At 34.4% G+C, this 19859-nt stretch overlaps 1 protein-coding gene across 1 annotated transcript in view; it reads left to right on the top strand.

Moving 5' to 3' along the window:
• The window catches only part of ndl (serine protease nudel), an 87740-nt gene that overhangs the window by 49546 nt on the left and 18335 nt on the right, over positions 1–19859 (top strand). The window contains exons 8-12 of the mRNA XM_072528248.1: positions 2048–2324; positions 3570–4010; positions 7502–7668; positions 11138–11251; positions 18705–19260. Of these exons, the coding sequence (XP_072384349.1) occupies positions 2048–2324; positions 3570–4010; positions 7502–7668; positions 11138–11251; positions 18705–19260 (1555 nt within the window). The remainder of the gene's footprint in view (positions 1–2047; positions 2325–3569; positions 4011–7501; positions 7669–11137; positions 11252–18704; positions 19261–19859) is intronic.

Here is a 19859-nt window from a genome sequence, read left to right as displayed (position 1 = left end):
TTCTTTTCCTCTTAACTTCCGGTGTTCTCCATGCTATATTCTTTACCCCTTTACTGTGCTCCATTCTAACAAGATGGCCTAGCTACTGCAATCTTTTAGCTTTGACAAAATCGCTTATTTCCCTTCGCCGAACATTTCATAAATTTCAGCATTTGTTCTTCGCTCCCATCCTATTTCTCTTAACTTTCCTCCAAAAATCCTTCTTCATATTCTTCGTTCCCATATTTCAATTTTCTGTTGTAGTTTTTGTTTCTTTGTTAAGGCCCATGTCTCGCACCCATACGTTAGAGTAGGTCGCAGGATAGTTTTATACTGCCTAATTTTTGTATTTTTCGATATCTCTTTCGATTTTATTATTCTTTGCAAACTTTCTGCCCACCTATTTCCCTTTGCTATTGGTAGATCTATTTCCTTTTCTTCTTCGAATTTATTTGTCACAAGAACTCCCAGATACATGTAATCCTCCACCTCTTCAATTTCCAGAATTTCTCTTCCTAATGCAATTTCCATATTTAGTTTTTTGCTTTTCTTTTGCTTATTCTTCAGCTCTATGTATTTTGTTTTATTTATATTTATCTGTAATCCCATATTTCCTGCCGCTTCTAGAAGATTCTTAGGTATTTTTTCTAATTCTTTTTTACTCCTAGCCAAAAGTACAAGATCATCAGCATAGGCTAGACACTGGTGACTCTTATTAAATATTGTAGTGGTTAGAGGATCCCCTTGTCTTACACCTTTCTGAACTCTAAAGGATTGACTCTTCTTTCCATTAATCTTCCTGCGCTTGTAGTGTTCAGAAGCGTCATATGTACCAGTCTGATTATCTTAGATGGGATTTTGAACTCCTGTAGTTCCTTCATCAGATTTGATCTACCTACATTGTCATAAGCACCCTTAAAATCCACAAAGAGAAGGTGGGTCGGTATGTCGGATTCATATGCCCCAGAGAGAACCTGTTTTAACATAAATACATGGTCACTAGTTAATCGATTTTTTCTAAAATCAGCTTGATAGTCGCCCAATATATTTTCTGCTTACACTTCTATTTTTCTTTTAAGTAGGGTTGTCAGTACTTTGTATGCAACGTCCAGGAGTACTATTCCTCTATAGTTATCACAACTTGACAGGTCTCCTTTCTTATGTATTGGCTTTATTATAGACTGGCACTACTCTTTATGTAATATTTTCTCTTTCCAGATATGACATATTAGTTTGTAGATTTTTTCTCTCAGGTAGTCTCCTTCATATTTTAAGTTTTCTGCTGCTATCCCGTTTCTCCAGGGCTTTTATTGTTTTTCCTCAACCTGATCCTTAGTTGGTGTTGCAATATCTATTCTATCCATTGGTATTGATTCTCGTTCATTGTGATTTTCCTCCTCTATTTCACCGTTCATGTGTTCTTCGAAATATTGTTTCCATCTCTCCAATTGTTGTTGTTCAGTTCCTATCAGATTACCTTCTTTGTCTTTAATGTATGTAGTTTTTGAATTGTAACCTCTCATTATTTCTTTAACATCTTTGTAAAAAGATTTTATATCCTTCCTTTTAGATTTTTCTTCCATATATTGGAGTTGACTTTCTAAAATTTCTCTTTTCTTCGTTTGGCAAATTTTCTTTACTAATTTCCTTTGCCAATTATATCTTTCTTTATCATTATCATTTTTTGTTTGCAACATCTTTTGTCTATATATTCGCTTTAACTGTACTTCTTTTTTACATTCTGTGTCCAACCATTATTTCTCCTTTTACTCTTTGTTATATTTCTATTCATAGCTGTTTTATTTATTTATTGCAACGAGAAGAGTATAACACTATTTTTCCTTTTGGTTGTGATAGTGACATTTTTCTGTCAATCATCCGGAACTATCGACGATTTTAATATTTCGTTAAGTACTGCGTGTTTGCAACTAGTTTTTGTTCGCCATACTATAATTTTTTTTAAGGTGAATGTTAACGAACTGCCAAAATATTTCTTATATTGCGACAAGTCCTGATATGTATGTGTTGCTCTATTTTACATTCCAAAATAATAACACGAGTTTTTTAGCTGACCATGTGCGAGAAGTGGAAGTTCCGATTCTGGATCTTTGTAAACATCGGGACGACCGCGAAGGCGATGAAATATGCGCCGGATTATCAGAAGGTGGTAAAGACGCTTGTCAGGGCGATAGCGGTGGTCCGTTAATGTGTAGAAATCCCAATAATCCCAACCAGTGGTATTTAGCCGGGATTGTTAGCCATGGAGAAGGATGTGCTCGGCCCGATGAACCGGGAGTTTATACGAAAGTTGGGAAGTATGTCGGATGGATAGCGGAAAAACATGGGTAAGTTCATGTTTTAAAATATTTATCTGAATTCTAAATATCTTCTAATTATTTTACTATGTACTATGACAGTGCCTAGACGGATAAACTACCACATAGTAATATTTCTTATTTTCTATTATTTTTCTCTTTAATTTTATATAAAAGAATTTTCATTTTGTTATCTTTGTTGTGACAATGGAGAAAAACATGTTTATCTGATTACAATAGAATATGAATTCCAAACCCAAGTTACAATTTGTAATGAACTATATATATATATATATATATATATATATATATATATATATATATATATATATATATATATATATATATATATATATATATATATATATATATATATATAGCCACAAAATATGCTTCTCTTCCCCATTTCCCACAAATTATGAACAAGCTTACTAAACTATTTAAAAACTTACCCGTCAAAATATCCCTAAAAAATTCTAAATCCATTGGAAAGTTATTCTCCAAGTCTAAAACTGCACTAAACTCGTTAGAGCACACTAATGTTGTCTATCAGATACCCTGTTGAGAATGTAACTCCTGCTACATTGACCAGACCAGTCGTTCTCTTCTAGGGCGTATAACTTCACACAAAATCGACATTAGACTTTCCAATCCCTCTTGTGCCCTTGCACAATACGACATTCCCACCAAACATCACATTGACTTCACAAATACCAAAATACTGGCGAAACAAAATAACCATCAGAAACGCTCCTTTATTGAAATGTGTGAGATCCTCAAAAACTCATCGGCAATAAACAAAAGAACCGACATCGACAATTTGAGCCAGGTTTACCACTCTCTCATCTTACGAAATAAATAATACCAATTATTCTTCAGTTAAAATGTGGCTTATTTTACTCAGTCTTATCTTTTATTTCAATATGGCTACGCGACAATAAAGGACGATATGTACGACATATCGCAGATTCAAACCACAAATATGCATAATATTTTTAGTGAGACTATTGAGTAAGACCCGTAACGTTAACCGCCGCAACTGATGCAATGGAGAAGCGTTCCAACGCGAATTGTCGTTACTTTATTACTCACATTCACGCCCGGTCACATTTACGTCAGAGAACCGTCGTAAATCGCGTTATTTTAATAAATAATTTAGTTCAATAATATTTTATCAAATCTGCAAAATTACTGCGGTATTTAGCGTCATAAGTTTACAATATTTTTTTTATTATAACCCATATGGACACATTTATTACCCATTTATGGGCACAGCTTATTTAAATTTATTTTAATTACATTAAATTTTAAGTTACTTTTATCTACACTTTATTGTTTAGGAGAAGACAAATTTATTCCAAGATTCCCATTACAACATTGTCCAGGTTACATCTGTAGGTCCTCCAATAAATGCTTGCCCAAGAAACACCACTGCGACAAAATTGTAGACTGTCTCTTTGGAGATGATGAGACTGAGTGTGTGAACTCATTTCAAAACTTGTTTAAGAATGCCAGAAACAGTGAGGATAACAGTGTTCATACAATTGAAGATGATTTACTAGCTGACATCATTAAGGTATCGGACAATTCAACAGAGACAACAGCAGATGTACAAGAGAACAGTGGAAGTAATAATACCAATAATATTAGTCAAAACGGCCATCAAGATCATAAAAACAATACGATTGTAGATGAAACATATTTTGCATGTGAAAGGTATGATTTTTTTAAAATATTTTCTTTCACTTTTTCTTCATTTTCTTGTTCATCACAGGAATTAGGAATTAGGAATTCAAACTGATTTCAACCACTCGCTTTTACATATTTCTTAAATCTGGCCAGGCTGTATTATCCTTATCAAATTTATTAGTCTTAATTTAAATGAATTTACTCATTAATGACATTGTTTAGGAATCGCATTCTTCTTTTCAATGATCGATTTCTGAGGTGTACTTACAAGATTGTATAAAGTGTTCTCTCTCTTCATTCTTGACCCCCGTAGGGAGAGTAGTGGTCATCATGATGTAGTGTATTGTCCGTCTCCAAAGATCTCTGTTTCTGGTCATTTCTTTTAACTCATGCATACGTCTTTTGTCTATTAGTGTAATTTGGTCGATCCATCTTGTTGGGTATCTTCCTCGTGATCCTCGTCCTTCTACCTACTACTACTACTAAGGATTTCCACAGTTTTCACTGTCTTCCTTCACTCAACCGTTTTCTCCAATTTTCCCTGTCATTCCAGTCTCCATCTCGCAGGGTTCTTTTCTCCATAGCCTCGTCGATTTCATCTCTGAATGACCTTCGGGGTCTTCCTCTCTTTCTTCTTCCAATCGGGCTCCATTCTGTGATTTTGTTTATCCCGCGTCCTCTGTCCGCTCTTCTGACGTGGCCGTACCAGGATAGTCTCTTCTCCTCTATATAGTCGATTATGTCTGATTGCACTCCCATTCTCCGCTTAATCTCTGCGTTTTCAATTCTGTCTCTTTTTGTAAGTCTACAGCTTCTCCTCAGGAACTCCATTTCTACTGCTCTTATTCTACCTCTATTTCTCTTGTTTATTGTCCAGTTTTCGGACCCATATGTCAGGATACTTCTTGTCAGGGTGTTATATATTCTCTTTTTTGTCTTTATCGTAATGTTCTTATCCCACAACACTGAGTTTAGTTGTCTTATACAGTTTCTTGTTTGTCTCAGTCTGTTGTTTATATCTTCTTCTGTTGTTCCCTGGTTCGATATTATGGTTCCTAAATACTTGAATTTATCTGTTCCATTTATTTGTCTTCCCTCGTCTATCTCTAGGTTTCTCATATCCTTCTTTTCTGTTGTTAGGTATTCGGTTTTCTCTAAGTTTATTTCCATTCCGTTGTTTTTATATTCTTCTTCTAGTTTTCTGAGCATAAAGCTGAGATCTTCTTCATCTTGTGCGATGACTACTTGATCGTCGGCAAAACTTAAGGTGTATAGGTATTCGTCTCTTACTGGTATGCCCATTCCTTCGCACTTTCTCCTCCATGGTTTGAGTGTCTTTTCCAAGAATATTTTAAACAGAGTAGGGGACGTAGCACAGCCTTCTAGAAGTCCTTTTGTCGTCTTAAATGGATTGTAGGCTTTATTTCCACATTTAATAGCTACTTTGTTTTCTTTGTATAGTGCTTTAACTGCTTTTATTAGTGTTTGTCGGATTCCGAGATCATTCATTGCTTCCCATAATTTGACTCTAGGTATTGAGTCATATGCTTTCTTTAGATCAACAAAGGCCAGATGGACCGGTCTACCTTTTGCCATTTTCTTCTCTATCAGTTGTTCTAATGTGTACGTATAATCTAGGCATGATTTTCCTACTGTGAACCCTGCTTGGTCTTCTCCAATTTTTCCTATTATTTCAGTTTCTAGTTTTTCTTTAATAATTTTCCCGTAAAGTCTACCTACCGACGATATTATACTAATTCCTCTATAGTTTTCACATTTTTTCCTGTTTCCTTTCTTATGTATGGATGTGATGTATGCTTGTGTCCATTCCGCAGGTATTTCTTCTCCATTTAGTCCTCTTTCGAACATTCTATGTAGCATGCGGAATAACTTTTCCGTTTCGTTTTTAATTAGTTCGTTTGGTATTCCTCCGGGTCCTTTGGCTTTTTTGTTCTTCAATGTCTTGATTGCTCTCTTAACTTCTGCCAGGCTTATTTCTATCTGGTCGTATGCGCCATTTCCTGCATGTTCTATATTCTCTTCCTGAAATTGGGGGCGGTTTTCTGTAAGTAGTTCTACGTAGTATTCTTGCCACTCGTTTTTACTAATTTTGCCGATCTGGGTTTTCTCTGTCTTATTTCGTTGAAGTGCTTTTAATATTCGCCATGATTCTGACTTTCTCGTTCCTCCGATATGTCGTTCTATCTCTGTGCATGCTTGTTCCCATCGTCCTTCTACCTTTCCTTGGATAATAAGTCTTTCCATGTTTTTTTGTGTCTGCTCTCATAACATGTACAAAGTATTTTGGTTATTGGAGATGGATTTTACTGAAGAGCCGTTTGATGATCTTTAACTAGTTTAAAATTGAATTTTTTGTTCTGTGGTCGGTCCACGGAATTGTATTCTAACTTCCTGTACTCCTATTCAAAATTTAACACCAATAAAAACTACTGAAGACTGTGAGTATTGACTCATCTCTTGTACATATGGACTAACATTGACAATATTTCATCATTTTGTTTTTTTTATTCTTTAATGGCATTACGATATCTCGTTGCCATCAAGATTTAGTCTTTGATAGGTCTATTTTCAGTCTCTACATTCCGTGTATGGTGTTGTCCTACCTTCCTGGCGAGAACAACTGTTTAACATTCCATATAGTAATTTTTAAGGCCATTGTATGTTGATTTCTAATCAAAAAAATTTCTCAGGGTTACAGCTTGGAAAGCTTTACGGTTTTGTGATGTTTTTCTTTTGCTAAATTTTGGCGTCTGATTTCTGTGATTAATAAAAATATATTCTGTCAGTCCTGTCATGATTATATGACTAGAGTAGTCTAGAAGTCTTTGGTGCAGTGGTTTGCTATTACCTTCTTCACCATTGTACCGTTGAATATTTTTTTTCTAATTTTTAAACCTTCGAAGCCGAATTCTTGACCTTAAGATAAAAAGGTGCCCTGTCACCTATCAGACCCTCTAATAGCCTAAGTTGTTGTCCGGTAACTGGTTGAATATATCAGCAATCACAATATTTCTCTATAATATTTCTCTATATTAAGCCGTCCTTAGTTATTTTAGCCTGCAGACCAACTCAGTTAAACGGAGTTTAAAACGTGGAACGGAGTTTGGAAAGTTAGAGTTGGTTGTTTTATGAGGACCTTAAATAGTACCATATCTTGCCTATGATAAGGGATGTGACCATTTGGCTAGAAAGACACCGCTTATATAATACACCTCCACGTCAAATATGAATAAGAATATATGAATAAAGTTTTTAATAAGAATATAAATCGGAAATCGAATTCCGGATTCTGAATTCGATTCTCTAATCTGTGTTTTCTTAACGTTGCAAAACAAACAAAAGACAAATGCACTGGCATTGGGATTTATAATTTGTATCCCCATTATGCCAATTCGTCTAGGCAGAAATCTCTTCATGAAAACGGTTTACTAATACTCCATACTAGGGTAAAATAAAAATAAAATAGACAGTTAACGTTTGATTTCTTAATGTTTTAGCCTTCTACAACTAATTCCTTTCCATAAAAAGTGTAATAAAATTGTAGACTGTGAGGATGGAACTGACGAGTCTAACTGCAAATGTGTTGATTATGTCAAATCTCACAATCCAAAAGCCGTTTGTGACGGAATAACTGATTGTCACGACTTATCTGATGAACAATGTGGTAAGTAGTTTAATCCTTTATATGGCAGAATTTAAATAGTGTTAAGGATTAAAATTATTAGATTTGTTTTCGCTAGATATTTAATATACGAGTCCCTCCCATATCAGTTGCCCCGCCAATGGAATTTACAGTTTAAGTCGATTACCATAAACAAGTTATACTCTGCATTTTTTTATAAGTTCCCATATTAATTAATATGGCATTTTTAATAATATTTATTAATAACATTACCCTTATGGTTTTTTATTTATTTTCAACAATAAAAAAAATCACTAAATCCTGGCTATGCATTCACTTATGTCAACATACGTTGATTTTTTCATAATTACGTCAAATAGCTATAGAAAAATGACATCAAAACAATAATATTGTCAGTTAATGTCAAATGTATTTTGTAGTATTGTAAAGCTGTTTGCCGTTTGTGGATTGTACAGTAGGTCGAGGTAAAGTTATCGATGATAAAATTTGTTTAATCATTATTAGATTTTTTAATTCTGGAAAATTCTAGATGTAAGAGTATACAGACAAGCAGAATGTGCAAGTAACCACCGATTAGTGCTAGGAAAATTCATATACACGGGAAGACGACAAAAAGACAATATCCAGAAAGATGAGGAGATGCAAAAAATCGCAAATGCGAGGTATAAAGTAGAACTTCTACAACAATTTAGTACTCGAACACTATATCAGAACAGGCTACAGAATATGCTACAGATGAACGAAGAATGGACCCCAACAGAAATGTATCAACACCTAAAGGAAAAAATAAACAAAGCGGCAAACGAAGTGCTGGGTATTGAACAACATAAGAATACATATTTGGAGAAATACAGCGACGACTTAGAAGAGATGATTAAAAAAAAAAAGTGCATTTCATAAAGCCAGTGCATTTCTGGCTAAACGACAGAACCCCAGGAACACGGGAAGAATATGTTACCCTCAGACAACAAGTTAAACAAAGAATAAAGCTCGAGAAAAACGAATACTGGGAGAGAATGTGCAGAGACATAGACAACACGATAGGGTATAACAGATCAACGGAAGCATGGAAAAAAATAAAAAACATCAGAAGTAATAAACGAAGTAAAAATACCATACAGATAATTACATACATCAAAAGAGTGGACAAAGCATTACACAAAATTATTGCAGGAGAATAGGCCGGTCTCATACGACCCTGTGACAATAATAACTGAGGAAGCAGAAATCACAGAGGAAGATATAAATAAAGCACTAAAGAAATCCAAAAACAATAAAGCACCAGGACCAGGGAACATAAAAATGGAATTGCTGAAATATGAAGGCGCAAGGATAGTATCCTTTATACGAATGTTGTTCAATAAAATCGAAGCAGAAGAGAAGATTCTCGATGAGTGGAATTTATCATACATGTCCTCCATTTTCAAAAAAGGTGACAAAAGGTCACCAAATAACTACAGAGGGATCAGTGTAATGCCTTCAATAGCAAGAATCTTTTCATCAGTTATAAAAGAAAAACTAGAACAACACATGGACCATTATAGCGAAGAACAAGCCGGATTCCGAAAAGCCAGATCATGTTTAGATAATATATTCATTATGAGACAGGTGATTGAAAAGAACAAAGAATATATATATATATATATATATATATATATATATATATATATATATATATATATATATATATATATTATATATATATATATATATAGATCAGGCTTTGAAAAGATGGTATAGAAAATGCGGAACAATGGGCATACCAGTACAAGAGAATATATTACATTCACTACTTTTCGCAGATGATCAAGTCATTTTTGCACAAGACAAGGAGGATATGGAATATATGATAAGGAAATTAAAGGAAGAATATGGACTTTGGGGACTCAAGATAAATATGTGCAAGACCGAATACTTATGTATCGGACCCGAGGTTGCAGATTTGAACTTAAGTTTAGAAGAAGAGACTATTAAGAGTTGTAAGGCTTTTAAGTATTTAGGGTCAATGATTAGCCGAGATGGTACTTGTATGAAAGATATAGAAATAAAAATAGCACGGGGAAAACAAGCCACAAGAGCACTTCATGGAGTGATATGGAACAACACTCTAACCAAAGAAAACAAAAAGAGGATCTTTCAAAGCATAGTGATGAATATTACCCTATATGGAGCGGAAGTATGGCCAATGGCAACAACAATTCGGAAATCGCGAATATTTTGCAATTGTCACGCTATAGTGTAAGAAATATAGTCAGAAAATACAAAACTACAGGTTCGGTCGTCACCACACCTAGAAATGTACAAAAAAGTAAAATAACCGAAGCAGATTGAAGGGAATTAGGACGCATTACAGTGAAAAATCGACGAGCAAATTATATGGAGTGAAGCGTTTTATGGAGTGACGTTATTGGAAGACGCGTTTCTAGATCAACATGTCACCGAAAGGCCCACAAATTAGGATTTGGTAGTTACAAAGTAAGTTTTAGAGTTGAAAAAATGAGTACGAATTGTTTTTAATAAATTTCATTTTATTTTATGCTAAGGAAAAGCCACTTTTAACCTTACAACAAAAGAAAAATAGACTAAGATTGTCAAAAGAACATCAAGATTGGACTCATTCGCAATGGGATTCAATACAATGGAGTGATGAGTCCAGATTTGAAGTATGTGTTGAAGACAGTAGGAGTTGCGTCATTCGCAGGAAAAATGAAGCTTTCCATCCTGTCTGAAGACAAAAGTCAAATTTCCTGCATCTCTCATGATTTGTGGCATCATGTCATCTAAAGGTGTGGTAAAGTTACATTTTATCGATGGGATTGTAAACACGGACAAATATTGGAATATTTTAGAAGAATCTCTTTTACCGGTTATGCTACACCGTTTAACATCAGCGGAAGATTTTCGCTTCCAACAGGACGGAGCAGGTTGTCATACCTCAAAAAAGAGTTAAAATGGATTGAGGACCATGGCATACCACTTCTGGAATGGGTTTCTAACAGTCCCAACTTGTTCCCGATAGACTTTGTGGCGTGAAATAAAAAAAGCTTTGAGAAAATATCCTGCCAGGTACGTCAATGAATTGAAGGAAAATTTCAAGAAATATGGGATTCGTTTACATAAGAATTTTGTCAGAACTTGGTAAAAACTATGCCTCGAAGAATTGTGTATGTCATTAAAAATAAAGGGGATGCAACTCAGTGGTAAACTTTCACATTTTTTTTTTGTTAATATTTCATATTCTATGCGTTTTTTTAAATTTATTATTATTCTGTTTAATCAATAGTTTTCATTACGTTATAAAATATTTTCTATAATTAGGAAATTCAAAAATGTTGTTCGATGCAATTCTAAAATTTACGCTGCGCTTTTATTTTTGTTCTTTAAAATTTAATTTTCTTATCAATCTAACGTTGGGCCAACTGATATGGGAAGGTGCTCGTATTCGCTGTATCTAAGCAAAACCTCATACTTGTTTCTATTTTTTTTGCAGTGACATGTTTAGAAAGTGAATATTACTGCCGTCTTAGTCAAAAATGCATAAAAATTACACAACGCTGTGACGGTATATCAGATTGTTCCAAAGGAGAAGATGAATGGGATTGTGGTAAGGAATTTTATATTTAATTATTAATCTAATCCAATGGCAATTATTTATTTTTTTAAATGCTGTTAAGATAAACTGAGCATTTATTAAATATTTAGGCCATTAGTTTTTTTAATTCCTAGTATTTTAATATTCTTCTGAATCTATTTTCTTGTGTAATATTAATATTATTTACTATCTTTAATGGGAATTAAACACAAGTTCAATAGAAAATACGTTTATTTAAAAAAATACCTGGGATCCGGTTCCCATTATGTACTTATTTTCTTTCTAAGTCTCTTACTACCAACCTTTCCCAATCGCAAAACTTATTGTTCCCTGTCCATTATAATTTGTGATTTCGTGCTTAGTATTGGACAACTATTTGGTTTTACATGTTTAAATGGGGAATTACCCGAGCTGCGATAAAATTTAACGAAATAATATAAATATATTGAGTTCCAGTGTCAGTTGGTTTCTTGTCGTATTTGTAAATAGTGCATAAAATTCTGAACATGAGTTACGTTTCATTTATATCTAGCCGAAAGCAACTGAGTGAAGATGAACTTTTACGTTTACTTGAAAGTGATAATCCAGAGCTTAATATCAATGAGGATACAGCAAATGATTTAGAAGATAAAGAGAATGTAACAGAGGTAGAATAAGAAAATGACCTTATTATTGATCAAAGCATAGAGAAAAATAAACCAACAGTTACTGACTACAAAGGCTTACCGGTATATGTATCTAAAGATGGAACTGAGTGATCAAGGTTGCCAAAAAACACAAAAGTGAAACGCGTAGAGGCCAATATTCGTAGACATGCTCTAGGACTTACAAATTACAGTTATGATATATCATGTATCAAAAACGCTTTCTTTCTGTGTTTTTTTTCAAACGAAATTCTAAACATAATTGTCATGGACACTAATCGGAAGGCTCAAGCGTATTACGATTAATGGAATAGTGAAAACCCAAATAAAACTGAAGTGTATGTTTGCGTTGATTGTGTAGAGATTCAAGCCTGTATTGGAGTATTGCTTATACTTGGAGCTTTTAATGGATCGAAAGAGGCGATTTTAGGCCTGGTCGATCAACAACAGACCAGATCTTTGTGCTAAGGCAAATACTGGAAAAAACCAATGAATTCAATATCAACACATACAATATTTCCTTAGATTTTAAATCGGCCTATGATAGTGTTCTAAGAAATAAATTGTATGAAGTCATGCATAAAGTTGTTTGCAAAGTCGAAATACACGACGAACAATCACAGGCATTTGAAACGCATGTTGAGCTGCGACAAGGAGATAAGCTGGCGTGTCTCCTTTTCAACATCTGGAAAAGGCAGTCAGGGATGCCCAAATAGACAAAAGAGGAAACATTTTTAATAAATCATCCCAAATTTTGGCCTATGCAGATGATGTTGACCTAGTTGCCCGCACAACACGCAAGCTAGAAGAAATGTATACCACCTTGTCAAACGCCTCAAAAAATATGGGCCTGCAAGTAAATGAGGAGAAAACTAAGATAATGGCAATAACACCCAACAATAAAGCCAGAAACATCGGCTATAAATTCAGGGTTGATAACTCTACCTTTGAAGTGGTGGACAAATTCACATACTTAGGCTCCCTGATCACCAAGGAGAACGTCATGACAGAAGAAATCAAGCGAAGAATAATCCTAGCAAACAAATGCTATTTTGGACTGAGTAGACATATGAGAAGCAGAAACTTAAGCCAAAAAACAAAAATAACCATATACAAAACCCTTATACAACCAGTGATGACATATGGGTTGGAGATATGGACCAATTCCAAGGCAGATGAAAACCTCCTGCTTATATTTGAAGGAAGGATCCTGAGAAGAATATTCGGTGGCATCTGTGAAAATGGTGTTTGGAAAAGGAGGTACAACTACGAGATATATCACAGATATAAACATATATTTGGTGGTAAAAACGTAGTATTCCTTATAAAAATAGGAGGACTAAGATGGGTAAGACATCTGGCAAGATCACAGCAGAACAACGCTCCTAGAAGAATTCTTATGTCACAACCTGTGGAAAGTAGAAGTAGGGGTAGGCCAAAACTTGGAGTAATGGTTGAGGATGGTAGAAAATAGTCGCAGCAAACTGGCAATAGTTGGTATTGGATAGAACTGACTGGCGTAATAGACTTGGGAAGGTCGAGGCTCTTTTATAGGGCAGTAGCACCAATGATGATGACTATTGTAATCAAAAAAGAGCAATTTTAAACGTTTTAGATCTTTGTAATGTGAAAGTTTAATTTTAGCGTTTTTTAACCCTATTTCAAATGCCTCACATTTATTGCCAAAAGTGGCCGGTCACTATGGAGTTTTAATTGGAGTCATAGTCCAAAAGGATAAATTGTATTGTTTTCATGAGAATCATAAAAAGTAGCAAAAATTGCGCCACGGTTATTTATTTAACACATTTTTAAAAACTGAGTTTGTTTGCGGCTAAATATAAAAGTTGCATACAAAAGCTACACTCTTTACTTTTAAAACGCATCTTGATATTTGCCGATAAGCTACTCGGATCAAAAGATATCGAATTTTTACCGTCGAGCTGATACAAACTTTATTGAACATTAATTTCTCGCGCGTAACTGACATTCAAAATCGCCGATCGCTTCAAGTGTTGTTTATGAGAGAACGGTTCATTCTACACAAAAAATGCAAATAAACAGTTTTGTTTAAAATTATCTCTACGGGTCGGGTGGGGGGGGGGGTTTAGGGAAAACCCGGGGGTAAAAGTGGTAAACTTTCTTTTTTGGCGTCGTCCAGGGGGCATTCTCGGCCAAATTCAGCTTGTTTGTATGATTCTTAGAGGTTCAGAGGTATTTTCGTCTGTGACGACTGGAGTATTATACACGTTTTGCAATTTAATTATATTTTATTATTATATTATATTTTTGGTAAAAGGCAAGCAGAAAATTTAATTGGTTTCCCCTACCATTAGTAAAATATTTGCCACTGTACTATTTGAATAATAAAATCTAATACATTTTTAACAATATAAAGATATTAGTAGTAACAATTTTATCTGTCGACAGTTATGACGATTATTATAACGGCTTATATTACATTTAAAATGATAGAATATAGTTTTTATCATTCATGATGTGCACTAGAATTAGTAGGTACAGCATAAGAACACTTAATATAGGTACTCAGATGAAATATTGGCTACCTTGGGCACAATAAAATGTGGTCAAAGTAATAAACGACGACAAAATTTCCTACGCAAATGAAAATTGCCAATAAATCACTCAACTTTTTGAACCAGTTAAACAGTCGAATGTCAAAAGTGGTAAAACCTGTAATTGCGTCCGTAACAGAAATTAACGACATTAATTTTTCTTGCGAACTTGCAAATATATCAGCCGTAATAACTACATGTCTGACAATATAATCGAACCATAAATTCTTGCTCCATCACTTTCTGTTTGAGTAATTTTACAATGTAATCTTTCGGTAATTTTTCCTTTCAGTTACCCGTATGAATGGCCGCAGATTAACTTCTGACAATGATTTATTCTTGTAGTTGGCAGTGATATGTGTAATCACCGAGAAATTAAAAGAATTTGTTTTATTCCTGTGCAAAACTTATTCTTGGTCCAAGAATTTATTTTAAAACGAGGTGGTATTTGTTTATACGGGGTACTGCAAGAAATTAAAAACCACACAATTAAAAACTGCTTTCATAGAGGGATTTAACAACAGATCAAGTGCTAAAATAAAAATTTTATTAAAAAACTAACTGAATATTAAATATTACTATTTGTACAGATAGGTTTAGAAAAAAAGTTTTGTGTTGAAAAGTGGACTCCGTTATATGCATTACAAAGTAGTAATATTGACTATATTGAGACGGACAAATTAACTTCTTAGGGATTCGTACAATATACGCCACGAATACACCCAGAAAACTGAACAACAAACTGGACGAAACGAATATGACGACCTGACAAGAACAAGGAAAACGCGATTGAACTGATGAAGATCCAAAAGGCACCTGACATAGATGGAGTCATTTTGGAGAAAGTAAGACTCGCCGCACTAAGATATACGCAGGTTTTCCTGAGGTTGCTACACAAACTGCTTAAACAACAGCAGTTTGGAACACTGTTGAAATACGCTAAGGTTGTCCTTATCCCGAAAGGTAGAGGTAAAGAGGAAGAGTTGCGATTTCGGCAAATTTGCCTTCTTAGTTCGGTAGCTAAATTGTACGAACAGCTTGTGAAAGGCCGCTTTAAGCGAGATGTGGAAGAAAAGCATGCGCTGAGCGACCGCCAATATGGTTTTAGGGCCAAAAGATCTACCGTAGATGCGGTCACAGAAGTAACCTCTTTAGTGACGCAGGATACAAAGAGATGGGCGACTCTCATCCCTCTTGACGTCAAGAATGCCTTTAACACGGCATCATGGGAAAAAAATCATGTCCAGACTGAGAGAATTGGGTGTTGGTGAGTACCTGGTCAACGTAATTGACAGATACTTTATACTGACAGGTCCATTAAAGAAAAAGATACCAGCATCGGTTTGTTAGTTCTCAAAGGAAGCCGGGACAAATCCTCTCTTCATATGGGTGACAAAACGGAAACAGGAGTGGAACGAACACATTAGTAGAACGGCAGAGGATAGGATAGTACGAATAGCACGAAATAAGTCACCAAATGGACGAAGAAGTATTGGTAGACCAAGAAAAAGAGGTGCGATAATTTAAACAATTTAGGAGTCTAATATTGAAGAAGAAACAGGCTTTAAAACCTACATACAAGAAGGAAGAAGAAAAAGAAGAAGAAGAAGAAGGGGAAGAATGAATAACATCATAAAAGAAACAAAAACCAAAACCACTGCATATAGGTTACCGAAAATTACAAAAAACAGAGATATCAGATTGCGTATTTGCAGATAGTGTACCAATACTAGTATCGACAGAAAAAGAGATCCAAAGAAGTGCAATAGTATGGAGCAGAGCTTTAAACAAATAGGAGAAAAGCATTAACAAGGAGAAATCTACAGTGATGGTTATAGTAAATGATAAAGTAAACATAAAAGTCTAGATTGAAGGAACAGTAATTAAATAGGTGAAAACGCTTGAATACTTAGAAGTGACAATTGAAGAAACTGATAGATAAGTAGTAGAGATTAATAAAAGTATATTACACCAGGTCATAGGAAGAACTTGGCCATACTTGGGTCATGTGTGGAGAGGCGAAAGATACGAATTACTTCAAGTTATACTGGAAGGAAAAGTACATGCAAAAGATCAATAGGAAGACGCCAGAACTCGTGGCTGAAAGACCTGAGGAAATGGTTTGACCGCTCATCCGCAGAAATGAGAATCGCACAGCAGATTCCAAAACTACAATTGCCATTTGGATCGCCAACCTTCGAAAGGAAACAACGCCATGAGAAGAAGATAGGAAGAACAGTCATCAAAAAGAAGGAAATAACAAAACAAACTAAAACAAATGTTTTTAAAACTATATAGACCAATTCGTACTAATGGGTGAGAGTTCTGGGTACTAAGTAAATAACAGCAAAGTAAGATATAGACGGCACAGATAAGATATTTACAAAGAAAACATTGAGTAACAAGAAGAGATCGGGTAAAAAACAATTTTCTAAGAGATGAATTAAAAATAGATTCGATGGCACACTATGTTGAAAAAGGCAGTTGATGTGGTCATCTGCAGCGACTAAAAAAATGAAACACCGGTGAAAAAGATGGGAAACTAAAGCACAAGGAAAAAAGAAGAGAGGTAGAGTCGTCAAAAACTTAACACAATTGACAATACACAAATCATATACGATATGTTGGTGAAGTAATTTTATATAAATTATTAAATTGACACTTACAGTAAGAAAACTGAAAAAATAGATATGAAAAGCAAAGTCTTAGAATCTGTATTATATTGTTTATATCTGTAAAAGGAGAATTCTCAAAAATTTATATCATAATGACATGCCCACAATAAAACAATTGAGTGGAAAGATTAATGGGAAAGGAGTGAATATTAATAAAATTCGTCTTAAAAATTAGATGAAAACAGCAGCAGATAAATATACTGCATGCTGAAGCCATATGGTACATGCAACACTAACGGAGGATACAACATTAGCACTGGTACAGCTAGACTCGACTAAGACAAATATAATGTCCTGATCTACGCGGTTGATCTGGCCATCTTAATTCATGACAAATTTAATGGCACAGTCAGGTATAGATAGAATAGCATACTCATGTATAGAATCAAAAGTTTCTGAATGTACTTATAAAATGAGCTTCAAATTTAGACTTTAACATAATAATCTCAGATATGCAGACGTTACAATACAAAAAAAACAAAGATCATGATTGTTAGTAAGAACAAGATTGAAAAGAAAACAATCTACGTTAAAAGAAAAGTAAAAAAAGTAACCAAAGAAAAAGTACCCAGATACAGTTACTTGGGATGTGAGCTAAATAAACAATGAGATCGCAGCCTTGAAATAAAACGCTGCATTGAGATAGCCAAAAGCGCTTTCAATAAGATGAAAGCAGTATAATACAATGGAAAAGTGGTAATGGAAATTAGAACTTGAGTATTGAGGTGCTAAGTATTATCTGTTCTTTTATATGGAATTGAATCCTGGACTATTAAGTTGAATGTTGAAAGTTGAATGTGGAAAATATCGTAGATACAACACGTAACAAATAAGGATGCATTTAGAAAGATGAAACAAAGAAAAAGAAATATTTAAAACTATAAAGGAAAGAAAAATGAGCTACTTTGGTCACATACTAGGAAAAGAAAAAATTAAAGGAGTGGAGTGGAAAAACCGCAATAGAACTCTTCAGAACTGCTACAGACAGAGTAAAATGGGCCGTGATGATCGCCAATGTCCTTAAAGGATAAATCAACACGAAGAAGAAGTATCCAAAATGGTACAAATATCATTCTGGTGAGAGAACCTTGGAGTTAAGTACCTTAGTTAAGTATCTTGAAGTAATATTAACCTCGAGGCTTACTTTAAATCAGCAAATACAAGGAATCGTAGGTAAGATTTTTAACTTACACGAAGCAAAATAAAGACTATGCTGGTGCGTGTATGCAACAGTACCAGGGACAGGCAGTTGCTGTGTTTAATGGTTTTGTCAACATTAATTGAACTTTCTTAGCACAAAAATATATTGTCCAGAGGTGATCCGCAAGCCCGAAAACCATTTTGTTCCTGTTATCTTTTATTTGATTGCCAATTCTATTTTTTATTACAAGGTCATTATAGTTTTGGTAGAAAGGTAGAAATAGTAGTACCTACCTCTGTAGTTACTTTTTGAAATCAATAAAAAAATCAATTTCTAAACAGTTCTCTTTCTTTTCATTTAATTCTAATTTATTGAAACACTATATTCGAATAATGCCTTAAAAAATTGGTCTTATTTTGTTTTATTTTTTAGTTGCTCTTACAAATGGAAAAACTATAAGTTTTGATTCGGATTCTCGGCCAGAACTATCAATGTCTGGAATTATTTCTATCAACCACAACGGAATATGGAAACCTTACTGCCTAAACTCCACAAAGAAGGAACCGACTATAGCCAGCAATGTTTGTAATATATTAGGATTTGAAGAGTATACAACCTACAATAATCTTTCAGTCGAAAATATCCCTCTTAGTACGATTGCGATCAAAGCGTCAAATAATGTAGAAAAACTGCCAGGGATCGATAAAGAACATCACACGACAGTTGAAAACGGCACACAATCATTGAACAAATCCTCTGACGATATCAGAAATAAAACTTGTGGTGGATTGTTCGTGAGGTGCTCAAATGTTTCTCTAGATAGTTCAGTGCATAACGTTCATCCAGATAATGTGAGTGACGAGGTTGAACTTTATACGGCGCCTTGGAATGCCGTAATTTATTGTGATGGTATATATAGATGTATGGGTGCTATTCTAAATTCGCAATGGATCGTTACGTCTGTCAATTGCTTCAAGGGGATTACCGAGTAAGTTATTTTAGCGTTCTTTGTTCGATTTATTTCTTTAAATATAGTGTCACCAGAGGCGGACACTTTAAAAAAGTTTTAAGACATATGAACCATCAATGGTATAAAAGTCTTCGTGTTTTAGTAAAAAAGCCAAAAAATGAATAAAGTGATATTGTCTAAAGTTCTGTTTGTAATAATACAAACTATAATGTAATTAGGCTTTTGTTTTCCTGGGACGTTCATTAATATTTATTCTGTAGCTACTACTTAAAATAGATTAGGAAAAAATCAAATGGGCAATAAACTCATTTGAGCCATATACGTCAACCAGTCCAGACAGGATTGATCTTCTACAAAAGAGAAATGACCTTCCGTACAAAAAATTAGTTATGATACTACACTCTAGCTTAGGACTAGGGTAGATACCAAAAGCAAGGAGGATAAGAGTAGCTTGTATAGACGAAAAAAGCTGCAGATAGATAGTTCTCATATCTGCGAATCTGTCAACTTGTTCAAAGTTCCAATATACAGGATTTCTAACATGTCTAACTCTCTACTTTCTTGTAGATATTCTTATAGAAAATATGTTCTTAATTAGGTATACATATACAAGCACA

This window comes from Diabrotica undecimpunctata, chromosome 4 (assembly GCF_040954645.1).
Source record: "Diabrotica undecimpunctata isolate CICGRU chromosome 4, icDiaUnde3, whole genome shotgun sequence".
NCBI classification, from domain to species: domain Eukaryota; kingdom Metazoa; phylum Arthropoda; class Insecta; order Coleoptera; family Chrysomelidae; genus Diabrotica; species Diabrotica undecimpunctata.
Note: the sequence above shows the minus strand (reverse complement) of the source record. Positions and strands in the feature narration are given on the sequence as shown.